Here is a 14,544-nt window from a genome sequence, read left to right as displayed (position 1 = left end):
AAAGATGGTGTGATCCAGCATGACAATTATTTGAAAGATTTGGTTCCTATCTCATGTACAGAAGAAATAATAATTACACTTAGCCACTGTGGTTAGGAAGTCTGGAGAGGGCACTCTAGTGTAGAGGTCCCAAACTTTATGAGTATGTGAGCACCTTTAGAATTCTGATACAGGGTGGTGGGCACAAATACAGAATGGCTGCCACGGAAGGAGGAGCCAACCAGAAAATGGCTGCTACAAGAGGTGGAGCCAACAACAAAATGTCAGGGAATGAGGTCATGCATATCTCTAATAACAATTCTGCAACATTTCCAGCTGAAGCTGTTTAATAGGATGCCTTTAAAAACATTGTCTTGTATACACACAGCTTTCCTTTAGTCACACAGTGAAGATCCTTATGCTGTGGGGACAGCTGCTGCCTAAGCAATCTTTAAATAATCTGCACAGCCAATCATATCTCCAGTGGCCAGTCAGAATCCTTGCTGAGCAAAAGCGCCATCTGGCCCTGCCCACTTTCTAAAAACACTTGATGGGTGCCAGGAAAGGTGTTGGTGGGCACCATGTTGGGGACCCCTGCTCTGGTCCTTGCCAAATTCCTTCTTTCCCATGACCTTGCTTGGTGACCCTGGGCCAGTTACTCTCTCTCTCAACCTAACCTACCTCACAGGAGTGTTGTGAGGACAAAATGGGCAGACAGAGATAACGCTGCCCTGAGCGCCTTGGAATGTATTTTTGATAGATATTTATATAGTGCTTTAGTATATGTATACTGCTGTTGAACTTTCTTTCTCAGTGATTCTTACAGTCACCCTGTATCATCCCCAATGTGGGGTGGCATTGAAGACAGTGGCTCACGGCCACTGCATGGCTGTAGCAAAATTGAAACTGGAGGCATACTGAGAGAGACTCATCCTGAAATACCATGCCAGTTCTCAGCGTGCCCAGGTAAAGTGTCCCGGGTTCACTCCACCAAACACTGTAGCCACACAATTACTCATTTGAATTGGGCTGCTAACATCAGAATTCCACACAAGCGAATGGCAGTTTCTCACCACAGCAGTGTTCAGGTTGGCTTCTTACAATGTCCAGCACTACTGCAGCAGTTGCATCTTTTTCTGTGCTTTAACTTGCTCTGGGGTACTGGTGCTCAGAACAGGTCAGTGACCAATTTCAAACTAATAAAGTTTCCCCTGTACTGTACCCTGTACTGCCAAACTGAGTCATACTTGGGAATTCTGCATTGCCCCACGTCTGTTTAGTAGCAGCAGCAGGAGGGCGATTTCCCTCTCTTGGTCAAGAAATAATGTAAGAGTTTGTTCTCTCTGGCCAGGGGAAACAAATCCAGGAGAATACAATACTCTGTAGTAAAGTATTACTGTATAGTTGAAACAATTTGGGATCATAGTCAATATTTAGATGCCCTTGAAGAGCATATGTAAATATGGCAGTATTACAGCTACAATACTGTAGTTTTCTTAATGTTCCTGCAAGACGGAAGTGCAGACATAATTTCCCCTGTTCTGATTCAGAGGTAGAAAACTGGTAAATGAAGGGTTAATACGTGATTTATACCAATTTATATGCCAAAAAAGCAGATGGGAAATCCAGCAACTGCTGCTGTCATTGACTAGCACAAATAGTCTTAACTCAAGCCCTTGTAATAAATGAAAAAGTGTCTCTAATCAATTCTGTAAGTCATTTAATTGATTGCATCATTGAAGATTCACAAGTAAATAAATAAAACAGTGAGTCTAGTGTTCAAGTTTTTACCACAAAGTCATTTTGTCTTTTTCTGTAGCATAGACTTTATGCCAATTTGCATTTTTATGCTGTATGATCATTTGGAGGGCGTTCCAACTTTTGTAGTGGTCTTAATTTATTTCTAGTGCCACAGCATATAGTAAAGGCTGGTCAGCAGCTTCAGGAACTGTTTAATCAGGCATTTTCTTTTTGATGTTAATAGTCTTAACCTTATTTCTTAACATTAGGTGTGGCAAAAATTTCTATCATGCAATTACTTTCAAAGAAAATCATGTATGTTGTACATTTTTCCAGACAATCTGTATTGTTGAGTTCCTGAACAAAGGAGAAATGGCATTTCCTTAGATCTTACCATACTGCCACTGTCCTCTCACCCATTTATAACCTTGGTTTCCATACTCCTCCTCGGAAACTTTCTTGTAGTTGATTTGAGAAACCAATTCGACCCTTTGCATGGGTGAATATAGACAACCACTTACCATTCGTACAAAATGGATGCACCTGAGTCCAATTTTACCACAGCCCTTATTCTCCTTATGTTGCTTTCCAATGTTCTCACTCCTTGGAGGAAAGTTGCAGATGCCTGGTTTTTCAAGTAGTGATAGCCCTTGATCTCCTGTATGTATAACTTAAACACCTCTACTCCCATACAAACCTACCCAACCAGTACAGTCATATTCTTAAACCCTGCTTTGGGTGCCTCTGCCTTCTGATGTTTGGCAGGTCGCAACCTGAGAAAGGGTCTTTTCTGTAATGGCACCAAGATTATGGAACTCCTCCCCAGGGATATTCGTTCATCCCCTTCTGTCATGGTCTTTTGCAGGTGAAGATTTTGTTGTTTCATCCTGCCTTCCCTCTCTGCCATATGTATGTATGTAATTTAGTTCTGGTTTTAAACTTGTTTTATGTATCTTTATACTATTCTGTTTTTAGTTGTTAGCTGCCTAAGTGGTCCTGATTAGGTTGAAAGATGGGATGTCAATCTTTTAAGTAAAACAAATAAATACCTTAATTCATAATAACAAGCAAGTTCTAAATTCTGCATCTTATTCCTAAGCATGCTTAAGATTGTAACCTGTGTATTTTGGAAATGTGGCTCTTAAAAAATGAGGAGGGACATGTATTTCAGATATTTCTGTAGTGAAAATAAACTTTTATCTTTCAGTTCTGTGTTTCAAGGAAGTTTGGTGAAATTTATAGCTTTTTCTGTTCTTGCTAATGTCCTGTTTTTAGCTTACAAATTTATGAAACATAGACTTTGAGACCAAACTACGTGCTTTATTTGGCTTCAGCCTTTCAGAAAGAAAAGGCTTGAGTCAGGGCTTCCTGTTCTGGAAGCCTGCTTTAGTGGATAGAAATGTTCTCCTCAATCTCCTGAGACCTGTGTTCAAACTGCTGCTCAGTCATGAACTTACTAGGCATCCATGAATAAATCATCTGCCTATTCCCTGTGTGCAAGACTAAGTTACTCAAATTGTCACATGTTGCTTCAGTTGGGCCTGGTAGAACAAATAGGGACCTACCATGCAAATGAATTATTTGAATTGCTCTGTAGAAAAGTGCATATAAACGATTAACTTTAAAAAGTACAACCACTTGTGCTTTTTAATAAAATTGACAAGTTAGAAAAGTTTTGTTTTAGGAAAACTTTAAAAGAAATCTACTGTTGGTCTGTTGAGCCACACGGCATTTTTGCACCAAATACGATAACACTTTATTTCTGCTTGTTAGCTATTTTAAGTGAACTCATCTCTAGTATTCAACTAATTATGCCTACTGGTCAGGAATTCTTATTTTAATAGGATTCATACTCTCTTTCTTCAGTCATGAAGCCATTATAAATTTTTTAATACAAGGGAAAGAAAAAAAATAGAAGCAGACCGTATACCTCCCTCTATGTAAAGGAAGATAGATGTAGTGTCAGGCTCAATTAGATCCAATTGTGCTGGCTTTTGCCCAAGAGAACAATGTAGCTTTTGTGACCAACTCCCAGCAGAAAGCATGAAAGGTTTTAAATAAAATCAGCAATAGTCGTTTAGGTACTGGTTTCCTCTTGACGGCACAGTGGAGGTCCAGTAAAACATTACCCTGAACAGGAAATGCAAGGGTGGGGTTTTCTCCCCTCCCACCCAAGGCACAAATATATCATAATATTCTTTTTCCTGTGCTAAAACATGAGGGCATTCCAAGTACTTTAGCTTGGCAACTTGCATTGCAAGCATGAGGGGAAACCGCCACTGCAGGTGAGGCTAGAACTGAGGCAGCATGTGGTCCCTTGCCATTGCCAGCAGTTCAGTGTACCTGGAGCACTTTAGGGAATAGAGTAGTAGAGAGAACAGTTGGAATGGAACAGTAGCCTTCCAACAGCAGTGGAAGTGCTTGAAATGCAAATGTACAGGAACTCCAGACCATCCCCCACTCATGCCCTCCACATGGAGGAAAAGCAGCTTAAATACAGCCAGGCCTGGAGAGGAATGTTAAAAAGAGGGAAAGAACTACCCCTCCTCCCTTCCATAGGGACCCTCACACAGCAAGATTCAGTATGCATGACTGAACAAGCAAGCAAGCAAGGACAGCTCCTCTTTTAACTTTCCTGAACAATGGCTTCAGCTCCTTCCACCATTTCACATTCTCTCTACCCCCCCCCCCTTTAATAAGAAGAGGGGGAGAGAAAGCTGTGCTGCATGACTTTGAGAGAAGCTTTGTTTTACGCACTCTTAAGACTTGCTTACCCCGAAGAATTACTTTAAAACTTTAGAGCTTTTTTAAAGGAAATCAGTGTCACACATTGGTTCAATGAGATACCTTCTCTGCTTTATAGAGTTTCCATGATTCTTGTTCTTATTTTAAAGTTTAGGTGAGAAGCATGCTTTTGATTCTTTTCCCTTTCCATATTTAAACAGTTCACTTTTTTGTGCACTCATACAACACTGAAGTTGGGGCTACTAACTTCGGCTACAAAATGGAAAGGCTCAGATTGCCTTATCATTTCCAGCATCTTTGAATTTTTTGCCCATTGTTACATCAGTAGTGATTTGCCCAAAATTGAACTGAATGTTATTACTGGACACGTTCAGTTACAAATTATACATAGACAAGGGTAGAGTAAGTTAGAAATTCTAACAGATCTATGCTCAAATGGGACCAGTTGTTCTGCTGTGAACTCCTGATTTTGAAGTTGGTCAGCCTCCTGCACTGAATGGACAAAGACTTCCAATTCCTTTGAGTCACTCAACCAAATTGCTCATTGACAGAGAAGAGAGCGGGCAACAGCGCTGTAACTTGCCTCTACTCACAACTTTAGATCAACATACCTGCCTTTTAAAAGACAACACAGATGCAACTTTTTTTTCAAAACATCATATTTCCTCTTTTATTATATAAATATCAGTTTAACCTTTTACTGTAAGAATATAAAATGTTTTAAGAGGATCTTTATTTTTATACAAATTCACAAACAGTACATTTAATCCATGATGGAGTATGTGTCTGAGCTTGTCTAAATTCCTTGGCCTGCAACTGTGGAGGATTTGAAATTCTGAACAACCACCACTTCTTCCCCCATCATCAGTGTTTTCTTCAACACTGTCATCTTCCTCCTTTTAAAGACAAGTAGTCAAGAACTAGCTTTATTTTAATGACAGAACAGAAACACACACAGATGAAATTGACTTTTCCTATTCATGTTACAACCGCAAGTCTGTCTGTTCTGCGCCTCTTTCTGCTTCCATACAGGAAGCTCCATACTTGACCTAGGTAATTTGAGCAGGGTAGGTGGGAATTTGCATATATAATTAAGAAACTGAGTTTCCATTTCACATTTCTTTTAAACATAAACCCAATAACCAGTTTGGATGTTCACACTACACTTGTTTGTGCTACAAGAGCAAAATGCAAAAGCACTGTTGGGGAGGGAGAGGCACAAAGATAGTGTAGGTGGGACACCCAGGGGAACCATCCTTTCTCCTCCCCCCTTCCCGCCCACCCCCAATCACAAACCCAAGGGATATCTTTCCAGTCTAGGCACAAAAGTATTTCAGTCTCAGCATCTTTCTTGAAAAAAAATTGGTGGGAGGGGACAAAAAAAAACGAGGTAGCCAAACATTTATATAGAGAGAATATATTCAGCAGAAAAAGTGTACTTAAAAATCCACAAGAACAGCCACTTCAAATGTCTTTCAAAATTATACCATGTAAGAAAATGAACACCAAAGAGAGGAAAATGAATTTTTAAAAGGTGAAATCAGTCAAGTTTAAGAAAGGGTAAGAGAAGAGTGCTTTGTAGTAAGTTTTTTTGTTATGTATTTCTAAATAAAAACCAGGTCACAGTTTCTCAAATGAAAATACAACTGAAGACTCAATTGTTCCTATCCTCCCGCCCCTCCCCCATCTTCCAAAGGGAAAAGAGATGTGGCTGAATATATTTTATCCAAACTACAAAGAAAAAAAAGATGGGAGAAAAGGAGGCGGGAAGGCAGGGGAAGATACTAACACTTTGTAAAAGGTGACCTCTGCAGGGGTTTAAATTATTCTTAATTAACAGTAAAGATGGTGATAGAGTATGTTGGATACAGCATAAAATGGAGCAGAAGGAAAAAAAACTGTAGTTTGATGCCCGAACTGCCCTTCCCAAACAACTGTGAGCAGAATGACTGCATTTCAGTTGATGCTCCAATTACAGCGCAGTGTCAAAGAAACACTGTCTGCTCCAGGAGAGGAAAGTGTAAAGGGCATACCTTTCTAGCCTCCGGAACAGGGAGATGGACTATATTTCTGACCCAGTACCTGGGAGACAATGAAGAGAGGTAGAACGATATCTACAGGCTGTCTATGTACTACATATGTTGTGGGGTGGCTGACTACAAAAAGCATACTGGGAGCTGGTGTACAAGCATAATGGTAAAGGGTAAAGAGAGAGACTTATGTGCTTGCCCAATAAAGAGCAGGTGGGGAGTTAAAACAATAATGGGCTAAGTTAAGCTTTCTTCTTCCATCCCTAGTGCAGAGGGGGGGTGGAATCAGATTTGGAGGAAGGGGTTGTATTCATCCCCAGTGCATAAAAGATTGAGAAGCTGCATTCCCAATAGAAAAGGTAAGGGCAGTGATACTGTATCCATCCACAGTGAAGGCTGATATAGAGTGCAGTTGTCTCCCTCCAGTGCAGGAGGGAATTATGAAAGAATGGTGGGTTTCCCTCTTTCCCACCTCCACTGCTGGGGCAGGTGGGGGCAGGCAGGCAAGCAAGTACTGAGGATACTTTCCCCTCCCTCCCTCCAGTGCTGGAGGTGTATCCCCCCCTTTCTCCTCCACTGCAGCAGTCAGTCAGCAAGTCCTTCCGGAGGGGTGGGGGTCTCCGGGCTGTCCCCTCCTCTCACCTGACCTTCTCGCTCTCAGTCATTTGCCAGAGTCCTAAGTTGAGCACCTTGAGGCAGGGAAGTTGAGTGATGCGCTCCAGGCCCCGTTTTGTGATGCGGGTGCAGCCATAGAGGTCAATACCAGTCAGCTGACTGAGGTGCTCGGCAATGAGCTCCAAGCCTTTGTCGGTGATACGAACACACTGGCCAATGTTGAGGGTGCGCAGTCCGTGCATTTGGCGCACCATGCGGTTGATGCCCTCATCGCTAATGTGGCAGGAGCAAAGGGAGAGCGAGCGCAACCCATCCAGGCCCTGTGCAATATAGGCCAAGCTCTGGTCTCCCACTTTGTCACAGAAAGAGACATCCAAGCCAGAAAGGCGCAGGCTGCCCATTGCCAGGTGCATGATGCCCGTGTCACTGATGTTGTCACAGGAGCGCAAGTTGAGTGTGCGCAGGCTGCTCATGTGCGACAGGTACAGCAGCCCTGCATCAGAGATCCCCCCGCAAAAACTGAGGTTGAGCTGGCGCAGGCGAGTGAGTCCTCGGGCCAGATGCTTGAGCGAGAGGTCGCTGAGCTTCTGGCAATCCTGCAAGGTGAGCTGCTCCAAGCCCAGGCAGCCCTCCGCAGCGCTGCGCGTCATGCCGGCCAGGTGCCCGATACCCACGTCAGAGAGGTGTCGGCAGGAGCGCAAGTTGAGGCTCTTGAGGCGCTGCAGGCCCCAGGCAATGAGCAAGAGGCCCGTATTGGTGATGTTGCTGCAGCCGCCCAGCTCCAGCACCTCCAGGCCCTTGAGGTACTGGGCGATGCGGCCCAGGCTGCTGTCGGTGATCTGCTTGCACAGGCTCAAGTTGAGCGCCCGCAGCGAGCCGATCTCAGCCACGAAGGCGTGGCCCAGCCCGTTGTCGGTGAGGTTGTAGCAGCCGCTCAGGTTGAGGCTCTCGATCTCGGCCATGCCCTGGATCACGTAGCTGAGGCTGCGGCGCAGCGACAGGATCTGCACTCGCCGGATGCCGCGGGCCGCCAGGCTGGGGAAGAGCGAGGGGTTGGCGCGCCGCAGGTGCAGCTTGGCCTCCACGCCCCGCCACACCGAGCGGTGGTAGGCGGCGTCGCGCCAGGCGGTGCACACCTGCGCCACTCGGCCCTTGTCCCGCACCTCCAGGTAGCCGAAGATCATGGCCAGCAGCTCCGGGAACAGGCACGAGATGTGCGTCTCCATCGCCCGGGCCCGGCTGGACTCTGCGCGGCCACCCGGGCCCGGCCACCGCCGCTCCCGCCGGGGCCCCGCCGCTGCCAACGCCGCCCGACCCAGCCTCCGCCGCACAGGGGCAGCCGGAGAAGGGGGAGGAGAAGAAGCGCGCTCGCTCGCTCTCTCGGCCACCGGCTCGGGCCTCACATCGCCAAGCGAAGAAAGCGCGGCCGGCCTGTGGCGCCTCCTCCTCTCGCTCGTCCTATCCGTGCCGCCACGCCGAGCGGGCCGCGCCGCCGCCTGGCTGCTTTCCTGAGTCGGCCCCGCGCCGCATCGCGCCCAGCCCGGGCCGGCTGGCGGCTCCCCTCCTTCCTCCTCGCCTCCTTTGTCTCCCAGCCGCCGTTGGGCCGAGGGAAGGGCGCGCTGGGGAGCTCCTGCTGCCGCCGCTCCTCTCGGGATCCGCCTCCCCCGCTCCGCTCGGCAGGCTCCGACTCGCGCGCTCCCTCGCTGGCTGCCGGGCCCCGGCGCCGCGCTCAGGCCAGGCGGGGGAGGGGAAGCGACGGCGACGGCAGGAGGAGGCTGGGCCGGGCCTCGCGACGCCGCCTCCCCGCGCCGCCTGCGCAGTGGTACGATCCTGAACACTCCGAGCCGTCGCCGTGGCAACAGCCCCCTCCCTCCCTCCTTCTGCGGCCCAGTAGGATTAACCCTTTGTGGTCACGCGCTCAGCCCGTCGGGCGACACGGGGAGAGGGCCGGCTTCTCTCTGTCAGGTTGGGGCGAGGGGCGTCCACGTTGCTAAGGAGACCCTCCTCCTCTCGGAGGAAGGAGCCAGCGGCGCCCCGGAGAGCGGGGGTCAAGCTCAGCCTTTCCCCCCTGACCACCCTCGAGGGATTGCCTGGAAGGGAGGTGAGGGGGAAAAGTTATTTTTGGTCGGTCGAGGAGGGGGATTTCTCCCGTCAGCAGGATTAGCCGTCTTCCTTTCGATTACAAACACAAACACTGCATTCCTAATGACACTTTCTTGAGAGTAAACACCAGAGAGTAACATGGGCTGATTTATGAGTAGCCCTAATTAGGATTGCTCCCACGATGTTAAACCGTTTCAGTAAGAGCGTTGGATGAAAGGATTGGGTGGAGAGTGTTGTGGAGAAGTCGTTTACTTAAGAGCGTGGGAGGGGGGAAAGGATCACTAAGCAGACAACATTTTGTGGGGAACACAAACCAACCAAGTATTATCGTTGCTTATTCCAAAAGGGAAGGGTGTATCTCGACGCTTTGTGGTAATCATCAAGGGTGCCGCTGCATGCTGCTTCACAGAGCTAGCGCTGGCTAAAAATACACAAACATTGAATAAACAGGAGTCTTGCGGCACCTTAGTCTTCAAGGTGGGTCCCACAACACTCCTCTGATTTTTCCCTGTGGCCGACTGACAAACTATCTTTGGAGTTATTACCACAGAAGTCAATCAGTGAATGTAAATGTGGGTGAAATAATTCCATTTCAATGCCTGCTCCTTTCATCCCTACATGGACTTGTTGAAACTAGACTTGCCTGAATGTTGGATTTGCCAGAGATCTCTGGACCCAAAAACCTGATAACATTTGCAAGCTCGTATGGAGTTTTATGAGCAGACATATGGCTCAGGCTCAAATTGCCTTGGTCAGATTTTGGCATGGCTTCTTAAGGTGGGGATTTTACCAACGTTTTGCAGTGTATGACTTCACTATGTCCTAATACCAACCCCCCCCCCCCCCACCAATCTAATTGCATTTCATCAGGAACTACTGAACAAGAGAGTAATCCCAAGCTTCTCCACAATATAAACACAACTATTTTAATAAACGTCAATTATAGTTTTCACTAATGACAAATAGGATTATGTTTTTATGTTTTTAAAATACTCTGCTGCTCAAGAATTAGCGATTCACTAAATCCTATCCATGTTTTGCTGATGTTATCAGTCTAGTGAATTTTTATTCCACCCTTCCTCCACAGATGTTCTTTCTCATGGTTTTCTCATAACAATTCTGTGTGGAAAGTTAGGCTAAGAGAATGTGACTGAGTACGTTTCATGGCATTGTGGGATTTGAACCTGAGTCCTGGTTTGATGCTCTACTGCTACTCTACACTGGCTGTTTACTAAGCTGGAATTCAGACTATTCCATTGACTGTGAGCCCATAAAGACATCAATTTCCTGAAATGGTAATTTCCACAGTGTGCATGTGATCATTTGGTCAGAATTCATTTATGTTGTTCTGTCAAATGGTGTGAAAACATTTTTTCTCACTTTTGCATCTGATCAGGAATTTTAGAGAAGGAGAAGAGCAGATTCTTCTTACCATTTGGCCAAGATAGTACGGACATCCACCTTATCCTAAGTAGTTAATGCAAGCCATGATAAGTAACCATCTGGTGAACAGTTGGCTGTATTCAGCCCATGAAACTAAACTGCAATTTGTTTCAAAATATGCCTTCACTACATTATACTGAAAACAATATGTTAATTTACATCAGGCAAAGATTTGCAATGCCATGTCAGTAGTTTGAGCTGAGCCATTCAGTGCATCATTAAAGACTTGCAACCTCTGCTGGACGATGATACTCTTCTCTCACAAGCATTGAGAGGCAAACGTTTTCCTGCCCACAGACAGCCCCCTAATCTTAAACAATTTATCACTCTCAATAATGTACTTCCTAAAACAGACGTAGACTCTGGGATCAGGGCCTGCAACACACCAAGTTGCCAACTTTGTCCCCATGTCCATTCCAGCAACACAATAATTGAACCTAACACCAGTTACACCTTCTCACACACTTGTGCATTTTCTAATGTTATATATGCTATCAAGTGTTAGCAATGCGCTTCACTTTTTGCATTGGACAAACAGGCCAGTCCTTATGCAAAAGAATAAATGGACATAAATCTGACATTAAAAATCACAATACCCCCAAAACAGTGGGAAAACATCTATAATTTTCCAGGATATTCCATTGCTGACCTAAAAGTAGCTGTCCTCACACAAAGAAGTTTCAAAGGCAGATTATAAAGTTAGATTGCTGGATTTGATTTCATTTACAGGTTCAGAACAACGGAAGCATGGGAACTGAATAGCAACATAGGATTCTTATCTCACTACAGATGCTGTTTTCTGCGTAATCAAGCTGCACTGTATCTTTACATCTTGAGTCCCTTCTTTGCTTCACCCCTCCCACTTCCTGACTGGGATAGAAAAGGTCAGGGATCTCCACTCCTCCCTGTAGCTGAAGAAAGGATCTTTGATTCTCAAAAGCTTATACTCTGAAAATAATATTTTTTTATTTTGAAAAGACAAAGTTATTAGGATAGGGGGTACAGAAAAAGGGATTACATAACACAGCTATATGGATTGGAATAATTATATATAACAAAATATTTGAAACAAAGAATATTCTTCCCAACATCCCCTTCATTGAATTTTAAGACACTACCTAAATACTGTAATACTTGTTTATATTAGAATACATTTATATTCAACATATAAAACCCTAAACGGCCTGGGACCAGCATACCTGAGGGACCATCTCTCCCCAGAGGGTGCTGAGATCAGCTGGTAAGCACCTACTGATGGTCCCTGGCCCCAGGGAGGCTCAATTGGCCTCAACCAGGGCCAGGGCCTTTTCGGTCCTGGCCCCAACCTGATGGAACTCTCTGTCTGAGGACACCTGGGCCCGCCAAGATCTTGTCTCCTTCAGGTGGGCCTGTAAGACGGAGATATTCCGCCAGGCGTATGGTTGAGGCCATCAGGGATTCCATCAAATGAGCCTCTCTCCCAGTCTCCCCTATATCTGTAAGGGGGGTATTGACCATCTACCCCCCCATATATCAGCAATCACATGGGTAAGCCACACTTCCACCTCCATCAGATGCTATATGGTTTTTATATGGTGAGCAGGTGTTTTATTAGAAGGCTGTGTTAAATTATTGTGATTTTATCTCTGTATATTTATTCTTGTGTCCCGGGATATAAATAACGACAACAACAACATGTTAGGTTTCAAATTTGTATTCAATATTTATATTCAATATATATATGTTCAACATTTATATTCAACGTTCAACATTTTAAATGTTGAATACTCTGAAAATCTTGTTAGTCTCTAAGGAATGACAGTATCTTAGTGTACTGGCTAGAGTGATGGTCCCGGATCTGGGTGACAAAGGTTCAGTTCCCCACTCTGATTGATTGATTGATTGCCCACCCGCCCTCCCCGCGAGCAGGCTCAGGGCGCATTACAGCAGTAATAACATATAATTTACAATAAAATCAACAGCGTTTTCCATAAAACCACTTTATATAGAAGCTTGCTGGGTGACCTTTGGCCAGTCACATTCTTTCAGTGTAACCTACCTCACAGGCTTGTTATGAGGAAAAAAGGAGGAAAGGAGAATAATGTAAGCTGTTTTGGATCCTCATTGAGGAAAAAGGTGGGGTATAAATGAAGTATAATAGAAAAATAAATATAAGTATTAGTTTATTAGTGAAAGAGCCCTATGGAAGTTGAGTCCAGTGGCACCTTAGAGTCCAACAAGATTTTCAGGATATAAGCTGCTGAGACTCAAAGCTCCCTTCTTCACTTTCTCCCTTCTTCCCTTCTGAAGAGGGGAGCTCTGAGTCTGACTCAAGAGCTTAAACTCTGAAAATGTTTTTGATTTCTAAGGTGCCACTGGACTCAAATCCTGCTGTTCTACTGCAGACCAACACAGTTACCCACCTGAAAGAATGGAAGTCCGTTATTGAAGTTGCTTTTGGAGTCTGAGGCTGCAGTCCAAGGCCTGTTGCACTGAAATTCCTATGACATATGTGAAGGTCACATATTTGCAAAGACCGAGGACACACTGATCCCCAAAATTTATAAATAAAGTTTTAAAAAATAGTCATGCTGATTTTCATTGCAGTTACATTACTGTAAACTGAACTATACTTGAGAAAAAGGACTTGGTGTCAACTAGCTTGCCTACATTTAAACATGTTTAAAATCAGTAGGATTAACTCTGCAGACTTATGCACATTTACCTGAGAGTAAGCCATATTTAATACTGGGGGACTAATATTTGAATAAACTTGTATAGGATTGCACTGTACATAAGTGTACATGATAGATCACCTCTGTAAACTTGGGATTGCCAAATTGTACTTGTTTTGGAATAGTGTTAGTCAGGTGGATCATTTGGGTATAGGTGGTTTATGGAATGAATGTTTTCTGAGAGATCTGGAGTTAGATCAACGAATGCTGCTGTTTAATGTAGAAAGAAGCAGTGATAGTACAACTTCACTCATTACTCAAGACTGGCATTGCATGAGCATTACTCATGACTGGCACAAGAACAAAGGAATTAAGTAAGTCAGGTTGAATGAAGGCCAACAAAATCTTTGTGTTGGACTAGTATGTACAGCTTCTGTTGCTTCTTTACAAATGTGTGCATTACCTTCTGTATCCTTCCTGAATATTTCATTTTCTCTTGGTAAACTTGACTAGTAGCAGTAAATAACTCCTAAAGGCCTTAAATTAGTTAAATTAGTTTTTTTTCTTCATTTTGGTATTTCTCATATTTACCAACTTGGCTAGTAAGAACTAGAAAAATATCCCACATTCCCAGAATCATGCAAGTACTGCGGTGTGATTCTGCACGTCCCAATATTCCTAAATGATTAACAGTGAAACCCTAAGCAGAGTTACTGAAGTCTAAGCCCATTGACTTCAAGGTGCTTAGACTGGAGTAATTTTGTTTAGGATTTCACTGTAAGGATCAAACAAATTCCATTGTGCCACATAGGAAATAATTGGATGGAAAAGAGCATTTCAGCACATTCAATCCAATTAAAGGATCTCAGATTAGGTGGTGGGAAAGACAGTGTGTTTCCTCAGACCATAGAGAGCTACTGCCAGTTAGAGCAGACAAGACTAAGCTAAATGGACCCAGGGTCTAAGGCAGCTACATGCATTCATGTCAACGGTGCATTGAAGAAGAGGAATAGATCATAAAATACAGAATCCTGAAGCGAAACCTATCCCACGTGCTAAAGAAAAAGTTCTGCTCATCTCTGACAATTAATCCTTTGAATTTTATACTTGGAAGTAAGTCCCACTGAGTTTCATGGGGCTTACTTCCAAGCATGTGTGTACAGGATTACAGACTTAGGGTTAAAGAAGATATGATGCAAGAGATTTGTGATAACAATTTTCTGCCATTAAAATAA

The 14,544-nt window shown here is 44.4% G+C and overlaps 1 protein-coding gene across 1 annotated transcript; it reads right to left on the bottom strand.

Moving 5' to 3' along the window:
* Positions 1-5,124: 5,124 nt before the first annotated feature.
* FBXL14 (F-box and leucine rich repeat protein 14) lies at positions 5,125-8,841 on the bottom strand. Its single transcript, XM_054989441.1, has one exon. It carries the CDS (start codon positions 8,333-8,335, stop codon positions 7,133-7,135), a length of 1,203 nt encoding a protein of 400 aa, XP_054845416.1. The 5' UTR covers positions 8,336-8,841; the 3' UTR covers positions 5,125-7,132.
* Between the last annotated feature and the right edge of the window lie 5,703 nt (positions 8,842-14,544).

The sequence above is a fragment of the Eublepharis macularius genome, chromosome 9, assembly GCF_028583425.1.
Source record: "Eublepharis macularius isolate TG4126 chromosome 9, MPM_Emac_v1.0, whole genome shotgun sequence".
Classification (NCBI taxonomy): domain Eukaryota; kingdom Metazoa; phylum Chordata; class Lepidosauria; order Squamata; family Eublepharidae; genus Eublepharis; species Eublepharis macularius.
Note: the sequence above shows the minus strand (reverse complement) of the source record. Positions and strands in the feature narration are given on the sequence as shown.